Below are 23641 nucleotides of genomic sequence, written 5' to 3' on the forward strand. Positions count from 1 at the left end.
GTCTCCAGTGTGGGAGAGCCCACCACCTCCTTAGGGAATTGGTTCCATTGTTGTATTGCTCTAACAGTCAGGATGTTTTTCCTGATGTTCAGCCGGAATCTGGCTTCCTGTAACTTGAGCCCATTATTCTGTGTCCTGCACTCAGGGATGATCGAGAAGAGATCCTGGCCTTCCTCTCTGTGACAACCTTTCAAGGACTTGAAGAGTGCTATCATATCTCCCCTCAGTCTTCTCTTCTCGAGGCTAAACATTCCCAGTTCTTTCAGTCACTCCTCGTAGGGCTTTGTTTCCAGTCCTCTGATCATCTTTGTTGCCCTCCTCTGAATCCTCTCCAGTTTGTCTGCATCCTTCTTAAAGTGCAGTGCCCAGAACTGGACACGGTACTCCAGATGAGGCCTAACCAGTGCTGAGTAGAGGGGAATGAGTACTTCCCAGGATTTGGAAGTTATGCTTCTATTAATGCAGCCCAAAATAGCATTTGCCTTTTTTGCAGCCACATCACATTGTTGGCTCATATTCAGCTTGTGATCGACAACAATTCCAAGATCTTTCTCACTTGTAGTGTTGTTGAGCCAAGTATCCCCCATCTTGTAACTGTGCATTTGGTTTCTTTTTCCTAGGTGCAGAACTTGGCATTTATCCCTATTAAATGTCATTCTGTTGTTTTCTGCCCAGCGCTCCAGTCTATCCAGATCACTTTGAATTTTGTTTCTGTCTTCCAAAGTATTCGCTATCCCACCCAATTTTGTGTCATTTGCAAATTTGATCAGCATTCCCTGCACCTCGTCCTCCAAGTCATTCATACAAATGTTGAAGAGCACTGGGCCCAGGACTGAGCCCTGCGGTGCCCCGCTCGTTACGTCTCCCCAGTTTCTGAAGGTCCCATGATAAGCGCTCTTTGAGTCCGATTCTGTAGCCAACTGTGGATCCACCGGATCGTTGTTTCATCTCGCCCACTTTGAGCTAGTTTGCTCATCAGGATATCATGGGGCACTTTGTCAAAAGCTTTGCTGAAGTCGAGGTATATGATGTCTACAGCGATATGTCTACAGTCTACAATTCATCTTGGGGCAGTGAATCCCCAGAACTGACCATCGGTTCCCTTCTGGCGGTAGTGTGCTGCCCTAAACCCCATAGGGGAGCTGGCTTATTTGCTTCCATTTTTTTCCTTGTCAGCGCACAGCCCTCCGTCTGCATTTCTGGCAACAGCAATTGTTTTAAATATCTCCTTGGTTATGGCATTTGGGGAAGCTGTTGACGGGAAATGTAATTTATTTGTTAAAGCAAGGGAGCAATGAAACGCTATTGCCTCATTCCCTGCCCTTGAGCAAATTGCATTTGCTCTTTAAGGGGATTTACTTGTGAGTGGGCTGGGTGCTTGCCTCCCTACCGTCCCTTAGCATTAGGGTGCTGTGTTGTGCAATCCAGGGCCGGCGTCAAGGGAAGGCATGGTTGGGCACTTGCTGAGGGCCCACACCCCAGCAGGGGCCCGCTGGCAAGGGCCTCCTGGACTCGCTCCTCTTCTTCACCATTGCAGCCTGCTTATTCCCTCGCTCTGGCCCAGACAATGGTGGTGGTGGTGGTGAGAAGGAGGTGCATTAAAAACAAACAAATCATGCACCACAAAGACTATCGGTGCCTTATTGGACGCCCAGATTCTCAGTATAAATGCTGGGTCCTGTGCAGATGCAGACCTGGTCATATATGGGAGGCAGGGAGAGTGGTCCCACAGGTATCCTGCTTTGCCCCCTCTGCTTTGCTTGCTGCTGCTGCTGCTAATGACGATGATGCAAAAAAGGCAAATGCTATCCTGGGCTGCATTAATAGAAGCATAGCTTCCAAATCCCGGGACTCAGCACTGGTTAGGCCTCATCTGGAGTACTGTGTCCAGTTCTGGGCACCGCACTTTAAGAAGGATGCAGACAAGCTGGAGAGGATTCAGAGGAGGGCGACGGAGGTGATCCGGGGACTGGAAACAAAGCCCTATGAGGAGAGACTGAAAGAACTGGGCCTGTTTAGCCTTGGGAAGAGAAGACTGAGGGGAGATAGGGTAGCGCTCCACAAGTACTTGAAAGGTTGTCACAGAGAGGAAGGCCAGGATCTCTTCTCGATCGTCCCAGAGTGCAGGACACGGAAGAATGGGCTCAAGTGACAGGAAGCCAGATTCTGGCTGAACATCAGGAGAAACTTCCTGACTGTTAGAGCAATATCACAATGGAACCAACTACCTAGGGAGGCGGTGGGCTCTCCCACACTGGAGGCATTCAAGACGAGGCTGGACAGCCATCTGTCAGGGATGCTCTGACTTGGACTCTTGCATTGAGCAGGGGGTTGGACTCGATGGTCTTGTAGGCCCCTTCCAACCCCACTATTCTATGATTTATGACCACGCACACCCACCAAACATGCTCAGTAACCCGATGGAGTAGTGATGGAGCAGTGATGGAGTGTGCAGGAGAAGACGACGGAAAACCAGGCAGAAGTGCTCCAGCAGGCATGCTGTGCTGTTGACGAATGTATGGGGGAGCAGGTCTGGGGGGCTTCGTGAGGTCTGGGAGAGGTGGGGGTTGCAGGGGAAGTGAGGGAGTGGCTCTCCCCCCACACGTAGCATAGGACCGCCTCTGAGCGAAAAGGGTGCCCGCAGGGCCCAATGTGGCAGTGCACACCTGAGAACCACCCCTCTCGGAAGAGGCGGAAGAATTGCACGAATGCCATTTACAGGTGTGGAAATTGCACTGCTCTTCCATGCTTTTCTTTTTTTTTTTATAGCCAGGCTTTCTGAGATCAAAGAACTACAGCTGTGTGCAGATGGCCTCTCAGGATTCTCCACCGTACATGTGGGCAGAGAGATTTGGGAGACAATTTCACCGAATTTCTCCAGGGGGAGGAGAGATTCTCCACCGTTTCTCCCTGTTAAGACTCCCCATTGGCAGGACAGATAGCCCAGCTTCTTTGTTTTTTCCTAAGGGTTTTTTTTTTTGGGGGGGGGTGTTTCGTGCTGCAACCGCCCCCAGTTTGCCTCCAACACAGTGCAGGTGGGGGCAGTGTTGTCTCCCGCTCCAGGGACAAGGTGGAGTTAGCGCTCTGCCAAAATCTGCCCTCCAATTCCCTGAAGCTTCCTCCCCCCATGAAAGAGGCTTCCATTATTCTGCTTCATTCAGGATGTTTTACAGTTTGCTTTTGTGGTGTTTTTGAGCATACCGAATCACAGCTAGTCTCCCGGGCTGCCTGCACGTCCTGAACTGAAAAAGCCCCATGGGAGGAATTACTTCATGGTGCCTTAAACTGGACTTTAATTGAAGTGTAGGGAGCTGAGGAGGCTACAGGCTGCCAGAGAGATGATCGTACAATGAAAAACAGGACCTGGGTGTTCCATTCCTTGGCCACCTCCTGAGTAAGGTAAGCCCAAGAAACCCAACCCATGAGAATTTCTCTGAAATTTCTTCACCATTGAATTTCTTTTCGAAAGTGATTCTCTTCTACCAAATTGAATGAGAATGGTTGGGGGAAAAAATGTGGGAGAAATTTTCAGCCCAGCTCTTAAAAAAGAAAAAAAGCAAACCTCCCCACGCACATAGAAGCAGCGTGGGATAAACACAGCAAGTCAGTGGCTTGACAGCAACATCGTGTGGTTGCCCCATAAAAAGTGAATGAACAAACAGTGGTAATTCCAGATTAACCCTTCATCTGGAAGCACTGGAAAATTAATGCATTTATTGCGGCATACACTTCTGCAGATCAAAGTCCACCGTCAGATGCATGAATTCTTTTCCTCAGTTGGCAGATACATGATGACCATTCATAGCAGCAGTAACAGGTGATCATCAAATAATCTTTCTAGCTTTTTAATTCCAATTTAACACCTGTAGTGGGAAACAAAGCCATGGTCTTGGTTGAGTCCCAAAGAAATGGAATCAAACCGATGCATTCTGGAATCGCTTCAGAAAGTTGAGACTCTTGAAACTTTTAAAAAAGTTAGTATGTTTTCCACACCCACCCACAAAAAATGGGAGGTTCCAGCCTTTCCCCTGCTTTGAAGATCTACTTGCTGCTTCAGAAAGCAATTTATGTTGGAGTCCTTTTTTTCTCCTTTTTTCGGTTAAGGATATTTTAGTATTTTTCACTAGTAAATATTTGGCTGTTTTCAGAGGCAGCATGTCGAAGTTTGAAGTCTGTTTGCCTGCTACTTCTTGGATGCTTCTCTGTTGAGCTAGCAATTACTTAGCAATAATGTCTTTGGCAGAAAACGAAGTGTCAAAATGCTTCTTCAAAGATCCCAAGTTCCCTGGTTTGTTTTCAAGCTGTAAAGAAAGTTTATGGCAAACAGATGGCGCAGCCAGCCTTTGCAAGAGAGGAGGCTCAAGCATGCCGCAGACAAAATAAACCAGATCTGATTTCCATAAAGGCCGTTAATGGAGCACTTTGCATGCATGCTATGAATTCCAACTTTCCCTGATAATGGAACTGCTGTATATTGGAAAGCATTTTCCAGAAATCTCCTAATTTTGTATGTTAAATTCTTCAGTAGGAAATTGTTGTGGCAGGTGAGGCAGCCTATAAAAGCAGGAACTGCTATAACTTCAGGGGGTTGATGAGTTCTGTGGGGTTTTGTACTGTGTCCCTACACTAACATTATGTCATCTGGATGCAAGAGATCCCCCTGCCTGCATTGAACAGGAGGAACCCAGATCGAAATCTCTCTCTCTCTCTCTGTCTCACACACACACCCCTCTGCCTCCTCAATTTCACACTGGACTGCTCAGGTGAAAAATAATTTGTTGCCACAGTTACCAATGGAATACACATCACCTGAGCAACATCTAGTTGGCAACATCCCACCTTCATCTCAGAGAGAGAGAGAGAGAGAGAGAGAGAGAGGGTTTATGTATGACATTATGGCCAAGTTTCTAAAACTGATATATCCCGGTGGGAACTGGGTAATGAAAGTAATTTTGATTTCGGTCTAACTTCCCTGAGTTTAAGACCAGCAGGAAGTGAGATTGCTCTGTTCCTAAGAAACGCCGCTTAATTTCTTTCGCTTTGTTTGTTTGCTTTTTCCTGCCTTCACTTGTCTGGATCCTGAAGGGCCTTAGGCAGGTTGTAACCTATTAAAAATTTGTACAGCAGCCAGCTTAAAAAGCAAAACAAATTGCATGAATTGGGGTCAGCACCAGTGGATCACAGAAAAACAACAACAACTAGGCTGGTAAAAGAAGCCTGAGAGCTTCACCCAGAAAATCATATTCAGTGATACACTGCCTTGGAAGATGGAGGTTCCATATCATCACTGTAGCAAAGAGCCACTGCTAAATCTATCCTTCATGAGTTTTGTCTAACTCCTTTAAAGCTGCCTGAGCCAATGTCTTTCGGCAGTAAATTCCACAATGTTCTGTGCTTTGCTGCATGCAGAAATTAAACCGGTCCAGCTTTTTATGGCTTGCTGGAGGGAAAGGCTTCCTAGTGTTTGAATTTTTGCCAGGAAAAGGGAACAACAAAACAAATGCCCTTGGACTAATGGATGGTGGGGCCTGCATCAGAGCCCTCCCCCCCCCAACCTTACACCTTTTCCATATGTCAATATTGCATGCTCTCATTCTCCACCAATTGTTTTGAGCAAAAGTAAAATAAAAGCAGGTAATGAGAAGGAAACGATCAGGTTAAGCTTGCAATTTTAAGCGAGCTTAAAAAAAAGTATTAGGGAATTGTCCCATTGAACTCACATGGACTTAATTTCAAGTAAAGCAGCATAGGATTATGCATATTTAGGAGGGAAGTTTTTTGTTTTTTTAAATTCTGCAGTACCTTTCATCTGTCTTAATGTCATGCTGTGGTAACCGACCCTTCTCTTTTATGCCCCTCTTCTACTGCTGGCTGTTTAAATGGTTTAATTGATGTATTTATCTCATTATTTTAATAGTGTTTTTAACCTGGATGCTGCCCTGGAGTCTGTTTTGAGAGCCAAAAGGTGGAGATGAAATGTGGAGATGAGCCACCGTGGTGTAGTGGCTAGAGTGCTGGACTGGGAGCCGGGAGATCCGGGTTCTAGTCCCCACTCAGCCATGGAAGCTCACTGGGTGACTTTGGGCCAGTCACAGACTCTCAGCCCAACCCACCTCACAGGGTTGTTGTTGTGAGGCTAAAATGGAGAGGAGGAGGAGGAGAATGTAAGCCGCCTTGGGTTCCTTGCAAGAGGAAAAAAAGGTGGGATATAAATGCAATAAATAAATAAATACATAAATAAATTCTACACTAAAAATAAATATTACAGCAAGTAGGATTGTGCTGTGAGGGTGCCATTTTAAACACAGTGACAGGGGAGTCAGTTCCATTGGACTTAGTGTGACTTACTTCTGAGTAAATATTCTGCAGCTCAGTGATGGATTGTGTCCTTTGCATGCATATTTATTTGTTTATTGCATTTATATCCTGCCTTTTTTAAGGAACCCAAGGTGGCGTACATAGTCTTCTCTCCATTTTATCCTCAGAACAACAACCCAGTGAGGTGGGTTGGGCTGAGAGTCTGTGACTGGCCCAAAGTCACCCAGGGAGCTTCCATGGCCAAGTGGGGACTAGAACCCGGATCTCCCGGCTCCCAGTCCATCACTCTAGCCACTATACCACGCTGGCATATGGTCCCAGGTTCCACCTTCAGCATCTCCATGTAGGCCTGGGAAAGCTCTCTCTGGCACTCCGGAGAGCCACTCCCAGCCAAGGTAGACAATAAATCAATGAGCCAGATGGATCAGTTGTCTGAATTGGCATAGGGCAGTTTCCTCTGTTCCTGCTTTCCCCACTTACCTGGGCGTAGGCCCCACTGAACTCAACGAGGCTTACTTCTGTGTAGACATGCATGGCGTTTTTGCACATCGGGGCAAAAAAATCCCAGCTTCAAATATAACCTGTTGGGATCTGAGCTAGCGGTGACCGATCAAGGAAGAGATCTCGGGGTTGCGGTGGACAGCTCAATGAAAATGTCAACCCAGCGCGTGGCCGCTTTTAAAAATGAAAAGGCAAACTCCATGTTAGGCGTAATTAGAAAAGGAAGTTAGAAGAAAACTGTGAATAACATGCTGCCCCTATACAAATCTATGGTGCGGCCACACTTGGAATACTGTGTACAGTTCTGGTCACCGCACCTAAAAAAAGATATCGTAGAGCTGGAAAAAGTGCAGAAAAGGGCAACACAGCTACCTGCATTTTTGGACACTGTGTGTGTGTGTGTGGGGGGGGGGGACTATAGGAACTATCATGCTGACCATCCGCACTTCAAAATTTACCACTACCATCACAGATCAACAGGGCCGAGAAGGAGTTACTTGTCTGTCGGGGTACTGAATTTCACACTAACAAAGTAATCCAATCAACTGCCATTCACAGCTGAGGCAGAGAGGCCTCTGACACTCCGGGGTGCTGTCAGGGAGGAGTGAGAACTGCTCTGCCCCAGTATCCTGCTTCTGACAGCGGCCAGCTAAATCCTTCTGGGAATCTCCAGTGCAGTACACCGGAGTACACTCGTGTGTCAACAGCACATGAGCTACTTCTGTCAGGCTGCAGCGGTGGGAGAGACAGGAGGCAGGATTATTTCACTGGCTCTGCGGAGAGACGATCTGCCTTTGGCTCTCCCTCAGCTGTCATGCAGCAGCTGTTCCATCATGCGCTGCTTCCAGCTGCTCATGAGACTGCTAGCAGAGTTGGCTTTCCCCCCCCTCCTCCCTCCTCATCTGTTTTTCCTTTTGTGCTGTGCCTTTTAGATTGTACGTCTGAGGACAGGGACTAAGAAGGTATGCTTTTAATTGATCTCTGAACTGCTCCTGGGGGCTTTTCAGATGGAGAGTAAAACTGCTATAAATAAATAAATAAGTCTTGGAAGGGGGGGCTTGTAGGCCATCTAGACTAGCCTTCTTCAACCTGGTGCCCTCCAGATGTTTTGGGCTTAAGCTGTCATCAACCCCAGACAGCATAGCCAACGGTCAGAAATCCTGGGAGTTGTCATCTCAAACATCTGGAGGGTGCCAGGTTGGGGAAAACTCACCTAGCCCAGCCACCTGCTTGATGCAAGAGTGCTAGAACATCTCCAGCTGAAAGCCTACCACACCTGTAGGTCATTGGTTCTATTGATGACTTCTCTTACCTTCAAGACTTTTCTCCTAATGTTCAACCAAAATTTACCCTCCTATGTTGTTGTTCAGTCGTGTCCGACTCTTCGTGACCCCATGGACCAGAGCACGCCAGGCCTTCCTGTCCTGCGCTCTCTCCCGGAGTGTGCTCAAGTTCATATTCATTGCATCAGTGATGCTATCCAGCCATCTCATCCTCTGCTGTCCCGGTCTCCTTTTGCCTTCAATCTTTCCCAGCATCAGGGTCTTTTCCAGTGACTTTTCTCTTCGCATTAGGTGGCCGAAATATTTGAGCTTCAGCTTCAGTATCTGTCCTTCCAATGAGCACTCAGGGTTGATTTCCTTTAGGACTGACTGATTGGACCTCCTTGCAGTCCAGGGGACTCGTAAGAGTCTTCTCCAGCACCACAGTTCGAAGGCATCAATTCTTCAGCGCTCAGCCTTCCTTACAGTCCAGCTCTCACAGCCATACGTTGCTACTGGGAAAACCATAGCTTTGATTAGACGGACCTTTGTCGGCAAGGGGATGTCTCTGCTTCTTACTATGCTGTCTAGGTGTGCCATAGGTCTAGTCATAAGAACATCAAAAGAGCCCTGCTGGATCAGACCAAGGGTCCATCTCATCCAGCATTCTCTTCACACAGTGGCCAACCAGCTGCCCACAGGAAACTCACAAGCAGGACAATGTGCAACAGCCTGCCCATGTTCCCCAGCAACTGGTGTGCATAGGCATACTGCCTCTGATAGTGGAGGCAGCATCTAGCCATCAGGATTAGTAGCCATTGATAGCCCTTCTCTGCCAGGAATTTGTCTAACACCCCTTTGAAGCCATCCAAATGGGTGGCCATCTCTGCATCTTGGGGAAGTGAGTTCCAGAGTTTAACTCTACTCTGTGTGAAGAAGCCCTTCCTTTGATCGGTCCTGAATCCCCTGCCAATCAGCATCATGGGATGACCCTGGTTCTAGTATAATGAGAGAGGGAAAGAAATGTCTCCCTACCCACACTCCCCACATCATGCTTAATTTTGTAGACTTCTCTCATGTCTCCCCCGACCCTCCTTTTTTCCAAGCTAAACCATCCCAGCTGTTGTAACCTTCCCTCATAGGGGAGTTGCTCCAGCCCCTTGATCATTTCAGTTGCCATTTCCTGTACCAAATCCATGCATGCTGATTTGAAAGTAAGTCCCTGTGTTTTCATGGGCTTACTCCCAAGTCAGCATGCAGACCTGCAAAGCCATTCCCTTCAATGTTATCTGTTTGAGCTCTGTTATTGAGAAGGGGGTGAGGGAGAAAGAAAGAAAGATTCAGGATAAGCCCTGGAAGTTTCTCAGTGGCAAGGCAAAACTGCATTCTCTATCTGCCCAGAGGCACACTTTATTTTTGATTTACTGCTTACATTTTTATCCTGCCCTCCTCCTTCCAAGGAGCCTCAGGGCGCTGTACAAGTTTTGCCCCCTTCTCTTTAACCCTCACAACAAACCAGGGAGGTAGGTTAGGCTGACAGAGAGGGATGGGTGCATGGTCACCCAGCAAGGCTTATGGCTGAGTGGGGATTCGAACACAGGTCTGTCTGGTCATAGCTCCACCCTAACCACTACACAACACTACCTCCGAATTATTCCTTCAGTCATTGCAAGGCTGAATACCTGATAGAGGGATGCGGGCCTTAGATCTGAGTTCTAAGTGATCTTAGACCACACACACACACACACTCCATCTCTCTGCTCCTAAGTAGTGGAGGCTGGTGGCTCTGATTTTGGTGGGGCTGTGAATCCAGTCTGGGTTTTGGTCCTAAAAGGAGCTATCCAAGCGCTATGCCCCAAATGGGTTCAGAATCTTGGGTAGCTCCTTCAGAGCTCTGGCTTGGTTCTGACCAAAACCCAGACTGGATTCATAGCCCCACCGAAACTGGCGCTCCCAGCCTCCGCTTCTCCTAACCTACCTTGCAGGGTTGTCTTGAAGGTAAGAACAGAAGAAGAGCCCTGCTGGATCAGGCCAAGGGTAAATCTAGTCCAGCATTCTGTGCACACCAGCTGTTGGCCCGCCACCCACAAGCAGGGCGTGAGCGTCACAGCACCCTCCCACCCATGTTCCCCAGCACCTGGGGTACAGAGGCTCACCGCCTAAGGTCAAAGGTGGTGATGGTGGTGGAAGAACCTGAACTCCTCGGGGGAAAGGCTGGATAGCCACGCAATAAATAAATACCCCCACACCAAAAAACAACAGCAGCAGTGTTCTGGAGGGCACTCTGCCCATGCTCGGAAGCCCCCTCGCCCTTCCAGGACCCCCACTCGGCTTGCGTGCCAAGCCAGCCCCCCTCTCCCCCAGCCCCCTTTTCTCTTGACGAGGCAGGGCCGGGCGGCCTCCCCCCGCCACCCATCACAAAAGTGCATTGTGACCAAATAATCTCCCCCCCCGCTCCCTCCCCCCCGCGGGAGGGGGGCCCAGGCCGCGTGACGTCAATGCGGGGGCGTGCTCCGAAGATGGCTGCAAGCGCCGCGGCAGCTGACGGGGTTTCCTGCCGCCCGCGCGAGCCGAGCGAGCCGGCGAGACCCGCGCCGGGGAGGGCGCCCCGCACAAGCCCCCCGCCGCCGCCGCCCCCCGCTCGCCGGGGAGGGTCCTGGGGGCGCCTCGCGCCTGCCCGGCAGCGCCATGAGCTGCCCTGAGGATGCCGTGAAGGAGAAGCTGCTTTGGAATGTGAAGAAGGAGGTAAGAAGCCGGGTGCGGGGAGGGGGGCTTATTTCCCCACCCCCTTTTGCAGCACTTTTTTGGGGGGGGGAATTGCTCTCCCACTTTGGGGGCGAATTGGGGGGAATTGCTCACCCACTTTTGGGGGGGAATTAGGAGGGAATTGCTCACCCACTTTGCGGGGGGGGTAATTGCTCACCCACTTTTGGGGTAGAATTGGAGGGGATTGCTCAGTCACTTTTGGGGGGTAATTAGGAGGGAATTGCTCACCCACTTTTTGGGTAGAATTGGAGGGGATTGCTCAATCACTTTTGGGGGGTAATTAGGAGGGAATTGCTCACCCACTTTGCGGGGGGGGTAATTGCTCACCCACTTTGCGGGGGGGGTAATTGCTCACCCACTTTTGGGGTAGAATTGGAGGGGATTGCTCAATCACTTTTGGGGGGTAATTAGGAGGGAATTGCTCACCCACTTTGCGGGGGGGGTAATTGCTCACCCACTTTGCGGGGGGGGTAATTGCTCACCCACTTTTGGGGTAGAATTGGAGGGGATTGCTCAGTCACTTTTGGGGGGTAATTAGGAGGGAATTGCTCACCCACTTTTTGGGTAGAATTGGAGGGGATTGCTCAATCACTTTTGGGGGGTAATTAGGAGGGAATTGCTCACCCACTTTGCGGGGGGGGTAATTGCTCACCCACTTTGCGGGGGGGGTAATTGCTCACCCACTTTTGGGGTAGAATTGGAGGGGATTGCTCAATCACTTTTGGGGGGTAATTAGGAGGGAATTGCTCACCCACTTTGAGGGGGTAATTGCTCACCCACTTTTTGGGTAGAATTGGAGGGGATTGCTCAGTCACTTTTGGGGGGTAATTGGGAGTAATTGAGTGGGAATTGCTCACCCACTTTTGGGGGGTAATTGCTCACCCACTTTTGGGGGGTAATTGCTCACCCACTTTTGGGGGGTAATTGCTCACCCACTTCAGGGGGGGGTAATTGCTCACCCACGTTGCAGGGGGAATTAAGAGGGAATTGCTCACCCACTTTTTGGGTAGAATTGGAGGGGATTGCTCAGTCACTTTTGGGGAGTAATTGGGAGTAACTGAGTGGGAATTGCTCACCCAGTTTTGGGGGGTAATTAGGAGGGAATTGCTCACCCACTTCGGGGGGGGTAATTGCTCACCCACTTCGGGGGGGGGTAATTGCTCACCCACGTTACTGGGGGAATTGCTCACCCACTTTGGGGGGGAATTGGAGGGGAATTGCTCAATCACTTTTGGGGGGTAATTGAGTGGGAATTGCTCACCCACTTTGAGGGGAGAATTGCTCACCCACTTTTCGAGGGGAATGGGGTGAATTGCTTAAGCACTTTTTTGGGGGGGATTGGTCATCCAAGGAGATCACCCCACCCCTTCTCTGTAAAGACTGCCTTTGAATCTTGGAGGCTCTGCCCCCCCCATCACACACACACACACACACACACACACGCACAGATATGATGTGGTGGGGGGAGATGAGGTTTGAGGAGGCATCTTGTGGGGTGTGGGTCTCTGTGCCAGAGTGCTGCTCTGCCAGGGGGGAAAGGGTTCCCCATTTCAACATCTGAGATGTGCCTTGGGCTATCATTCCTTCTACCTTGGGGGAAGAAGAAGGAAAGATCTTTTTCTCCCATCCCAGGAGGGCAAGGAGGAAGAAAGAAGTGTGTGTGTGTGTGGTGTTTGTTGAATGGTGAAGGAAAGGCACTCTGTGTAAGCTCAGAGGCTCCATTTTTCTTCATTGGCACCTTGCATATTGCAGGAGATTGGAAACAGTGCTGTTTGGTTTGAAAAGAAACCCAGGAAGATGGCTTTGTGTGTGTGCTGTGCATACGGGCAAGACTTAATCCCTGTTCTTAACTATATTTTCTTTGGAGCAAGGCATACTGGTTTTGATGGGACCGACTCTTGAGTAAAGTGTGCATGTTTGATCCAGGGCTTCATATCTGGAACCTCTTTCCTTGCAGCCCCCACCCTTTCTGGGGACACGTGAAAGGTAGCAGGCGTCAATGGCCAGGAACATGTGCAGAGTGCTTTCCCCTGTCCTGCACTAGGAAACCCACAGCCAGGTGGCTGCCTTTGTTCAACTCAGCCTCCAGCATGAGGGTTTGGGCGTGGAACCTGTGAAGGGAACTGTGACATGCAGCAGTTAAAAAGGACCAGGAACGTAGGAAGCTGCCTTATACGGAAGCAGAGGAAGACTTTTTCCTAGCCCTACCTAGAGATGCCGGGAATTGAACCTGGAACCTTCTGCTTGCAAAGGATGTGCTCTACCACTGAAGCATGGTGGCCTCTCCCCAGGTAATGGGAAAGGCACCTCTCACCCTGCCAGGCAGGGGTTGCAATACTGGGCTAGATGCACAGATAGATGCCTGGTATAAGGCATTCTCCTAGCATATTAACGTAACCAGTAGTGTTTCTGGGCGGTATGCAGAGTGCTGCTCCTTCACCACTGAACTGGCAACCACGCTGCTGAGAATCTAGTTTGGCATGGCAGTTGCAGGGTCAGAGGGTGTGATTTGGGGGCTGCCATGAGCCCCAGACCTCAAAACATAAGCACAGTCAAGGAGGAATCAATTCTATCCCATGCTTAGGAAGAGGCTGTATACTTGTCCATCTAATCCAGTATTGTCTGCTCTGAATGGCAACAGCAGTCCAGGGGCTTGGGCAGAGAGAGAGAGAGAGAGAGAGAGAAAGATCTTTGTAAACCTTGAAACATAAGCACTGTCAAGGAGGAATAAATACCATCCCATGCTTAGGAAGTGGCTCTATACTTGTCCATCTAATCCAGTATTGTCTGCTCTGGTTGGCAGCAGCACGCCAGGAGTTTGGGCAGAGAGAGAGAGAGACAAAGATCTTTGCAAACCGCAAAACTTAAGCACTGTCATGGAGGAATGCATTCTATCCCATGCTTTGGAAGCAGCTCCGTACTTGTCCATCTAACCCAGTATTGTCTGCTCTGACTGGCAGCAGCTCTCCAGGGGCTTGGGAGGAGAGAGAGACAGATCTTTCCCATTTTTCCATCCCTTGCTACCTGATCTTTAACTGGAGATGCCGGGGACTGAAACTGGGACCTTCCACCGAGCTACGGTGTAAGCAGTACAAGCAAGAGTCTTGTTAAGGCAAAAAGATGCATTGTGCCAGAAGGTTTAAGCTGAAGGTAAATTTGGGTCTACTGGGTGATTCGCAGTAGGGTGGAGACGATTTCCAACTCCTGATTGTTTAACATTAGCAGCAACAAAATGACCCCCCCCCCAATTATACAGCTGAGATGAAGGAAGCTTGGGGTGACCAGGCGTGGATTTCTGTGCGGAAGGGCTGACAACCCTGTAGGGTTCGGTACTCAAAACAAATTCCTGGGCTCAGAATTCTTTTGCACCACGCTCCAGTTGATGGAGCTTGGAGTAGTAGTAAAAAACAAAAACGGAGCAGATCCCGTAAGCCGGAAGTCTGTCCATCCCTACGCTTGAGTCTGCTTTGCTGGATGCGTTTGGAAGTGTTATTCTCAGTTGCCAGAAATTATGGTGGGGGGCATAGAGGCAGGGGATTGTAAACAGCGGGACCAAAAGCTTATAAAATGCAAAAAGTAAAGCCCGTGATATTTGTTGCAAAGCTCAAAGAGTGTTTTCATTGAGTCTTCTCTCTCTCTCTCTCTCTCTCTCTCTCTCTCTCCCCCCTTCTATGAGTCTTGAACAGAGAAAGCAATCTGGTCCCCCATGTCCTTTTAAGATAAGGGTGGTGATGGTTGATTTGCTTTTGGGGTTTGCATCATGAGTTTATTTCGATGCTGAGCCTCCCCCCCCCCCAGTTGCAGTGGTGACGCAGATGCCTTACTTGCTTCTGTGTGTGTGCGTGCGCGCGCAAGCACAATAATTCATTCAAAAGCTAGAAGGGCTCCATCTAATTCCATGTCACTGATGCATTTGAAGTCACACTGTGGCTTGATTAAAGGAATCTTAGGTGATTAACCATATGAGTGTTGATCCATCAGTTAACTAAAAGCTGCATAAATTTGCATATGAATAAAACAAGGGCTCTGAAGGAGTGGGAAGCATGCTGATGTGTTTTCTTTTTTTTCTTTCTTACATGATGCATAAATGTGTCCCAGCAGGCTCTGACTCAGAAGAGGCATTCTCTTTTTTCCTCCCCCCCCCAACCCCACCCTCTGTGTGTGTCTGTGTGTGTGTGTGTGTGTGTGTGTGAGAGAGAGAGAGAGAGAGAGAGAAGAAAAGAAAAGAGGAAATACTGTCCTGTTAGATCATTTTAGAAGAAGCATTCTTTCCTCTGTATGGGTGAGAGAGAAGAAGTGGGGATGGCATCTTGTAAGAATTAGAAGAGGAATTCTCTTTTGTGTGTGTGTGTGTGTGTGTGTGCGCGCGCCAAGAACGAGAGAGACAAGGGGAGACGCCTCTTCTAAGATGGCACCTGCCACCCATAGATTTGTTAGCCTTAACATTCAATAAGTAGATTTAAAATTCTACCATATAATTACGTTATGGAGAGGAAGAGCATGCAGTGGGGTGATTTCCCTTTTTTTTTTTTAAGGGGTGCTTTTCAGTCAGTTAGAAGCTTTTGTACTCTATCCAGCGAAACACTTCAGCCCTAATTTTAGGGAATTGTGAAAGTCAGGGGTTGCATCTGGTTGCTAGACACCTCTGTATGTTGTCTGGTGTGTACCACACAGGTTCACGTGTGCCAGAAATCTCTCCTGGAACGTGTAAAATATTAGTAAACATATGCAATATGTATATATCATTATGCAGTGACTCCTTACATCTGGGTTTAGGGGCCAGGATATCAAAGAACCTTTTATTTCTAGCAGGTATTTATTTATTTCATTTCATTTCTATACCACCCAATAGCTGACACTCTCTGGGTGGTTCACAAATAAGGTACAAGTGAACTAAAAGTCACATCTACAACTCAAACGCTTGGATTCTGCAACTAACCATTTATAATCTGATTGGGGAGTGGAGATAACAGATGATCTGAATATACACATCTTTTCTTTGCTCCCTTCTTCCCCCATTCTCACTGCGGCCAGTTCTATCAGAAATTAATCATTCCCTCCATTTCTGATGTTCTGGCTCTGAGTGCCGATCAGTAAGTTGGCAAAACGGTGCCATCCATGCATAAGGGGGAAGCATCAGCAGGCTTGCAGAAGTACGCCTCTTAAAAGAGGAATTAAAAACCCCTCCCCCTCAAAACAGCCCTATGAGGACTGAGAATGCTCACGGGCCAAGGAACGCTGACTTGAATGTTGTGGGTGGGGGATAGGAGGGGGGGAATGGAGTGATTGGAACCCTGAACAGGAGCATTCCACACTGCACCATTTTGTTGCAGTTTGGCCCCACTTGTTGATTCTGAATGGCTGCTGTAGAAATAGAGGTGCCATTTAGGGAATGTGGGGAGGGAATCCTGCCCACTCCTTTTATTTCTGGAGTATTCCTCAGGGCTGCACACCTCTTATCTCTGGTTACTGGTTGTGCATACTTTTTATGCCTCCAATTGCTCTTAAAATACTCTCTCTCTCTCTCTCTACACTTTAATCATGGAATATATTCAAGAACAGGACTTTGAATCTGTCTCTTCCTCCAACCTAAAACAGTGCCCATTATCATCATCTATCTATCTCTATATCTCTATATCTATCTCTATATCTATCTCTATATCTATTTCTCTATCTCTCTATTTCTCTATCTCTCTATTTCTCTATCTCTCTATCTATGTTATTATATATAATAAGAAGAAATAGTAATATTTATATTGCACCACTGATTTGCATTGTTTTACAAGAAGGGACACTATGAGAGGTCCCTGCCCCAACAAGCTTACAATATAAACATCAGCATGGGATGAAACCAAGGAAGGAGAGGAAGATGCTGACGAGAGTGAACAGAAAAAGAATATAAAGAATATGTGTTCAGTTTTGGTAAAAGATGAGAATTAGGGGGTTGTGCCAAAGGCATCTGTTTCCAGATGGCTGCTGCAGGTATGTCGTTTGCTTGCTGGTCCAACCTATACAGTTTCAGGTAGATGGAAATGCAATGTGTTACCCTGAATGTGGATGCAGCATTAAAATACTTAGCAGGGGCTTACAGATATGGTTGAGGGCTTAATTTTTATTTTAACTTAAGAGTTCTGCTACATCGGACCAAAGGTCAGGTTAGTCGAGATGCTTCTGGGAAGCCCACAAGTAGGATGTGAAGGCAACAGCCTTCTCCCGTTGCTTCCCAGCAGATGCTGTTTAAAGATATACTGCCTCTGAACCTGGAAGCTCCACTGAGGCTCCATGGCTTTTAGCCGTTGATCAACAACTCCTTCTCCTCCATGCGTCTGCCTAATCCCCTTTTAAAAACATCTAAGCCAATCTTCTGCAACCTGGCGCCCCGTCCCCCCCCGGTGTGTTGGACCATCAATGGCCATGCTGGCTGGGGGTGATGGGTGTTGCAGTCCAACACATCTGGACTGCACCAGGTTGTGTAAGGCTGATCTAAGCCAGTGCCCACGGCAACATCTCCTGGCCAGCGAATTCCATGAATTAAATGCATGCTCTGAGTGTGTGTCGGAGAGATTCCCCCAGGCTGCTGAAATGTGTTCACCAGAAAGAAAATGTCCGCGCTCCATGACGCGGTTGTGAAACCATGTGCAAATCTCCGCGTGTGAGGCTGTTCCTGAGCCTGGAGCTGTCTGGTCAATTGCAACCGTATGGCTTTCTGATGCTGTTGCACCCGGGAGCTGTGCTCCCCTATCTGTTGCGGAGGGTTGCACGAAGTCCTGCAGTCTGGCCCTTCCTTTATTTGGTGCCACTGTTCTTAAACCAGGAGTGGGCAACCGGTGGCCCTCCAGGAGTTGCTGGACTACAACTTCCATCATCCCTGGGGCTGGTGGGAGTCAGAGTCCAGAAGGCTGCAGGTCTTCCCCTGCGCTGTCTTAAAGGAACACGGCCTTTGCAATACGTAGGCCACTCGGAGACGCCCAGGAGGAGATGGAAGAGGAGAGGAGGGGAAGAAGGAGTAGGATGGACCTAAAATGGCCTTCCCCAATCTGATGCTGGCTGGGGATACTGGGAGATGTAGTCTGACACATCTGGAGGGGATCTGAGAGCCAGTGTGGTGTAGTGGCAAGAGTGTTGGACTAGGAGGTGGGAGATCCAGGTTCTAGTCCCCACTCGGCCACGGAAGCTCACTGGGTGACTTTGGGCCAGTCACAGACTCTCAGCCCAACCTACCTCACAGGGTTGTTGTTGTGAGGATAAAATGGAGAGGAGGAGGATAATGTAAGCCGCCTTGGGTTCCTTGCAAGAGGAAAAAAGGCGGGGTATAAATGCAATAAATAAATAAATAAATCTGGTTGGGGGAGGCTCACCTAACCAATGGCCCTTCCTAAAGGTTTGGGAGCTGAGTGGCAAATTTAAATAATTAAATGTAATCATGATTAAAATGCCATTTTAATTTCCCACAATGCTTTTGATGCAGTGTTTCTCCAGCAGACTGTGTGAATTGATATCAGTGGCCCTCAGACCTCCGCTGAGGGCTGCCATTTTAAGTTTCTGGCAAGGCCTGCAAGGGACGCTACTTGGGAGCTGAGTGGCAAATTTAAATAATTAAATTTAATCATGATTAAAATGCCATTTTAATTTCTCACAATGCTTTTGATGCAGTGTTTCTCCAGCAGACTGTGTGAATTGATATCGGTGTCCCTCAGACCGCCGCTGAGGGCTGCCATTTTAAGTTTCTGGCAAGGCCTGCAAGGGACGCTACTTGGGAGCTGAGTGGCAAATTTAAATAATTAAATTTAATCATGATTAAAATGCCATTTTAATTTCCCACAATGCTTTTGATGCAGTGTTTCTCCAGCGGACTGTGTGAATTTATATCGGTGGCCCTCAGACCTCCACTGAGGGCTGACATTTTAAGTTTCTGGCAAGCCCTCCAAAGGACGCTCCTTGGGAGCTGAGTGGCAAATTTAAATAATTAAATGTAATCATGATTAAAATGCCATTTTAATTTCCCACAATGCTTTCGATGCAGTGTTTCTCCAGCAGACTGTGTGAATTGATATTGGTGTCCCTCAGACCTCCGCTGAGGGCTGCCATTTTAAGTTTCTGGCAAGGCCTGCAAGGGACGCTACTTGGGAGCTGAGTGGCAAATTTCAATTATTAAATGTAATCATGATTAAAATGCCATTTTAATTTCTCACAATGCTTTTGATGCAGTGTTTCTCCAGCAGACTGTGTGAATTGATATCAGTGGCCCTCAGACCTCCGCTGAGGGCTGCCATTTTAAGTTTCTGGCAAGGCCTGCAAGGGACGCTACTTGGGAGCTGAGTGGCAAATTTAAAATGGCATCCTAGCAGCAGGGAAAAAATGGTTTAGGGGAGGCAGGTCTGGTGATAGACTGAGGATACCTGGCATTGAAGCTGCATCTTCCTCTCCACGTTGGGGCCTGGCGCAATTGCTCACCCCCCAAGGGCTGCCAAAGGTCTCTAGAAACATTCTCGTAAGCTTCTTTGTGGAAGAACCCAGTCCAGTTCTGCTTATACCAGTTTAAGCGCTTGCCCTGCAGACGGCGCTTTCATGTTCGTAAATTTCTCCTTGTTTTCTTTCCCCTTGTGGTACTTATTCTCAAACCTTTTAATACCAAAGCTGTAAATGTGACTTTGAGCGTGCCCAGTTGCCACAGGCCTGCTCAGGAACATGGTGAAATAGAGCTCCATTCCTGAGAAATAGGTTAGGTAGATTGGAAGTTGTTTCTCTGGCCCCAAAACGATCAATCCCGGGCAAATCTTTTCAAATGTTGTCCTTGGGAAACATTTATTTGAGGCTTCTGGTTTTCTGTCAGCCTTCCTTCTCCCCCTGGTAAGGGATTGATTTCCTTGACTTTAACTGAAAGGCACACTTGTAATGCGTCTTGAAAATTTGACTTGACAGTTTTCCCACTATGATTCCTTCTAAGCCTGTGTGCTCAGCATTTCCCTTCTCTGGGGGAAAATCTACCATGGCGAGAAGCTTCACAAAGCGGGACATTCTCTAGCTGGTTGGCTTATCTTTTGAAGCGGAGCCGGGTTCCTCAAATCTGAGCCACATCACCACTGGCGACGCAGCTTTGGTTCTGGTGACCAGCAGCGCAAAGCGAGAGAGGCACAGTCCAGAGGACAATTGTGGGGTAGTCTCACTTGGGGAGTGGGTCTAGCGTCTAAACCCCAAACCCTGGGTAGGTTTGTAGATCTACAGCCTAGACCCTGAGAGGGGAATATCTTAAAATTCGCCTCCCACTCCTATCAATCTGCCCAGTACTGCAATACACTTCTGAAACCCTTCTCTGTGTCCCTTCCACTGTGGTGGGCAGGCTCAAGAAAGACGGGCCTTTTCAGTGGTGGCACCTAGAATTTTGCTTATTTTCTGATGGGCAGCAGAGATGTTTAGTTAAGTAGATCTTTTTTCTGGCTGCTGCTGCTGCTCATTCGATTATCATTGCATGGGAGTTGTAGGACTGTTTTTTCTGTCGAAACGGACATAGGATTGTGCCCTTAACTGCTTGCTTATTTCTTATGGGTTTGTTGTTAGCCACCTGGATTGTAGAAAGGGTGGGATATAAATATCAGAAATAAGGCAATAAACGTAAATAAGGGCCAAGAAGCAGTTGGAAGTGGCTGTTGGGGTGGACGCAGCAAGCTTTCTCATGCAGAGTCAGACAGTGACGGTCAGTCGTACTGCAAAGTTTCACACAGGATTCTTTCCCTTCAAGGCCCTTCTAAGAGCTGAGCCATATGTTCAGAAATATCATATGGCATAGTTCTTAATGCACTGTAGTGCTTCAAATGGCTGGTGATAGGCCATGTGATAGAATGCTTCCTGACATCAAAAACTCCCTGCCTTTAGAAAGTTAAGATGTCAGGAAGGAGGGTTCAAGGCTATCCTTCTTGCTGACATTATACTTTTCTGCATGCAGGGAGGATTCCCCGTTTTTTAAAAAATGTGGAGGACTGTTTAAACATCCCCATGATGATATTAACAGCCTGGGCACTGTAGTTTCCCCTCAATCCATTCGAATGTTCTTCTTGAACAGCAGTGTTTGGGATGAAACGGAGCTTTCTAAATGGGTTGCGGCTTAACCAGCGTTGAGTATAGCGGTGTCATTGCTACTGGTGGGTTTTGAAAGGATTTCTTTTCTGTGTGCGCAAAACACATCCCAGTAGGGATCTCATGCATCCTTGCCATGGTTCTGTGATGCGGGATGTCATGAACGGTCCCTTTTACGCATAGTGAATTGAGGCTTTTTGGGTGAAAGGATTTGTCGGCTTGATTCCGGAACTGATCACAAATTCCCGGGCTAAGCATGTTCTTTATTTTTTAGCATTAGCGTATGTCCGCTCCCCTGAGCCACTGTTTTGCACCAGGCTGTGATTAGTAGATCTCCGAGTTCTAGTAAAAAACAAAGTAAATTCTGCAAACCTGAAGTCTGCCCGTGTCTGATGAAAGCATCCCTTCATCAGCACAGCAAATTTCTATTACCAAGGCAACAATGAATTTAGCTGTAAGTTCAACTGAACTTCAGGATGTACATCTGTATAGGGTCGCTTAGGATAGCGCAGTGACTGAAAGAAGGGTCCAATCCTATGCACGTTCAGACGGAAAAAAAGTCCTACAACTCCATGCTGGCTGGGGAATGCTGGGAGTTGTAGGACTTTTTTTTGTCTAAACATGTATTGGGTTGTGCCCTAAATGGCCTTAAATTATGCTCTGGAGGGGGTGTCTCTAATACAAGGCCAATTCACGCTCAGGGCCATGCAGAACAAGTGTTGAGTTGGGTCTGTTTTCAAACCGTTTCTCGAGACAGCGTTTTCCCCAGAGGAGAACGTTAATTCTCCAGCTAGAAAATGTATCCATTTTTTAGAATTAAAACTGAAACAAAAACATCCAGTATCAACAACCCTCAACAGCGGATCCATCTGATTGAAAGAGAATGGATTGTGTTTTTTCTCTGCCTCAGAGAACTTTGGGGTTGTAATGGAATTAGAGGGGTGTGTGTTTTCGCAGTGTGAAACAGCTTCTAATATGGGCTCTGCAATTTCTCCTGAAGATGAATCTTGCCTCTTGTCTAAAGGTGTGTGTGGGGGGTGGGAGGAAGAGAGAGAGTTAAAACTTGAGAGCCAGCGTGGTGTAGTGGGAAGAGTGTTGGACTGGGAGCTGGGAGATCCGGGTTCTAGTCCCCACTCGGCCATGAAAGCTCACTGGGTGACTTTGGGCCAGTCATACACTCTCAGCCCAACCTACCTCACAGGCTTGTTGTTGTGAGGATAAAATGGAGAGGAGGAGGAGAATGTAAGCTGCCTTGGGTTCCTTGCAAGAGGAAAAAAGGCGGGATATAAATGCAATAAATAAATAAGTACTTGGAAAACATTGTTGGAAAACAGAACTGGTCTGATTTCTTGATGGGATTTTTTCACCACCAAATATCCTTGAGCAAACGTACACAAGTAATTAATAAAATGCAAGTGGGGCCTGCAATGAAATGTTGCAGTATGGAATACTCTCGCTTAGGTGATCAACCAGCCAGTATGCCCTTTTCCAGGAGACTCCATTTCATTCCCCCTCCAACAGCCAGCCTGAATTCCATAGCTTCTGAGCGTGCTCAGTCCACACTGGGCTGTTTTGGGAGTTTCCTCCCCTTGGGTTTTTTCCCCTAATGTTTGTTGATGTTCAGCAAACTTTGAGGTTCCCCTGAGCTGATACCTCCCTCTTGTGTGTGCACAATGCCGTTTTGGCCAGCTAAAGATAGTTGCGTGGGGAATGAGTTTGCTATTAGTATATTGGATTTTAAAACAAAACAAAACAACCCCCCCTCCCCACAAAGATCAACTCAGCAGGCCAGCAGATAGATCAACAACAAAGGCCATTAAGGATCTTAGCTCTATTGAAAGCATGAGAGAACAGGAATTGTGGCTAAATGATACAAAAGACAGCACCAGGTGAACCTGTGTATGGAGAGATTTCCATAATTTCGGTGCCACCACAGGAAAAGGCCCTGTCTCTGATTGCTATCAGCCTGACATCCCCCAAACACAGGTACACGCAGGGAAGGATCTCTGCAGATGATGTAAATTGGCAGCCAAGATCATATGGGAGGGTTAAATGTCTCCATCCCCCCTCCATTTCCTTCCTCAAATTAGCACAGGCATACCCAATGTCCAGTGAAGGCTGGTGGCTCCCATGTCAGTGGGGCGGTAAATCCGCTCCAGGTTTCAGTCAGAATCAGAACTCTCAAGGAGCTCTCCAAAGTGCTCTGCACATCATTGCAAACTGGAAAGCAGAAGAAGAAGAAGAAGACGACGAAAGTCCAGCAGTCTCCAAGATGGCACAAATATATCACACATTTTCCAGTCCGACAGCAACTGCAAACAGCACAATATGCCAAGAGGCCGGTGAAGGATCTCTCAACGCTTTGATATCATCAGGATATCCGCACCTTGGCGAGTTCCTTTAGAGTTCTGACTGGTTCTGGCTGAAACCCAGAGCGGATTCACCGCCCCACTGACATCGGAGCCACCAGCCTCCACCGCCAATGTCTATATTTAGTCAAAACAGAGAGATGTAGGAGGTTCCTTTCAGCCAGTCAGTTTCTTTCCTCATCTAGACCATTATTGTCTCCTCGGACTGGAGATGTGGCTGTCCAGAGTCTGGGGAAGAGTTTTTCTGCCATCAGTTGCCACTTGATAGTTTTCGCTGGAGACGCCAGGGGTTGAACCCGGCACCTTCTGCATGCAAAGCACGTCCTCAGTCACTGAGCTATGGCCTTTCCC

General features: G+C 47.9%; 1 protein-coding gene across 7 annotated transcripts in view; it reads left to right on the forward strand.

Annotated features, from left to right (window-relative positions):
* Positions 1 to 10578: 10578 nt before the first annotated feature.
* Positions 10579 to 23641, forward strand: part of SGSM2 (small G protein signaling modulator 2) — a 146853-nt gene continuing 133790 nt past the window's right edge. For 3 of the 7 annotated variants that reach the window (XM_084822875.1, XM_084822879.1, XM_084822880.1), the window contains exon 1: positions 10585 to 10826. In XM_084822875.1, coding sequence (XP_084679001.1) covers positions 10770 to 10826 — 57 coding nt within the window. In that variant the 5' untranslated portion in view covers positions 10585 to 10769. Of the gene's footprint in view, positions 10827 to 23641 lie in introns of all 7 variants that reach the window. The other 4 variants (XM_084822876.1, XM_084822881.1, XM_084822878.1 and 1 more) reach the window with 2 other exon arrangements.

The sequence above is a fragment of the Heloderma suspectum genome, chromosome 16 (assembly GCF_057233095.1).
Source record: "Heloderma suspectum isolate Gila_16-S chromosome 16, 16-S_ref, whole genome shotgun sequence".
NCBI classification, from domain to species: Eukaryota; Metazoa; Chordata; class Lepidosauria; order Squamata; family Helodermatidae; genus Heloderma; species Heloderma suspectum.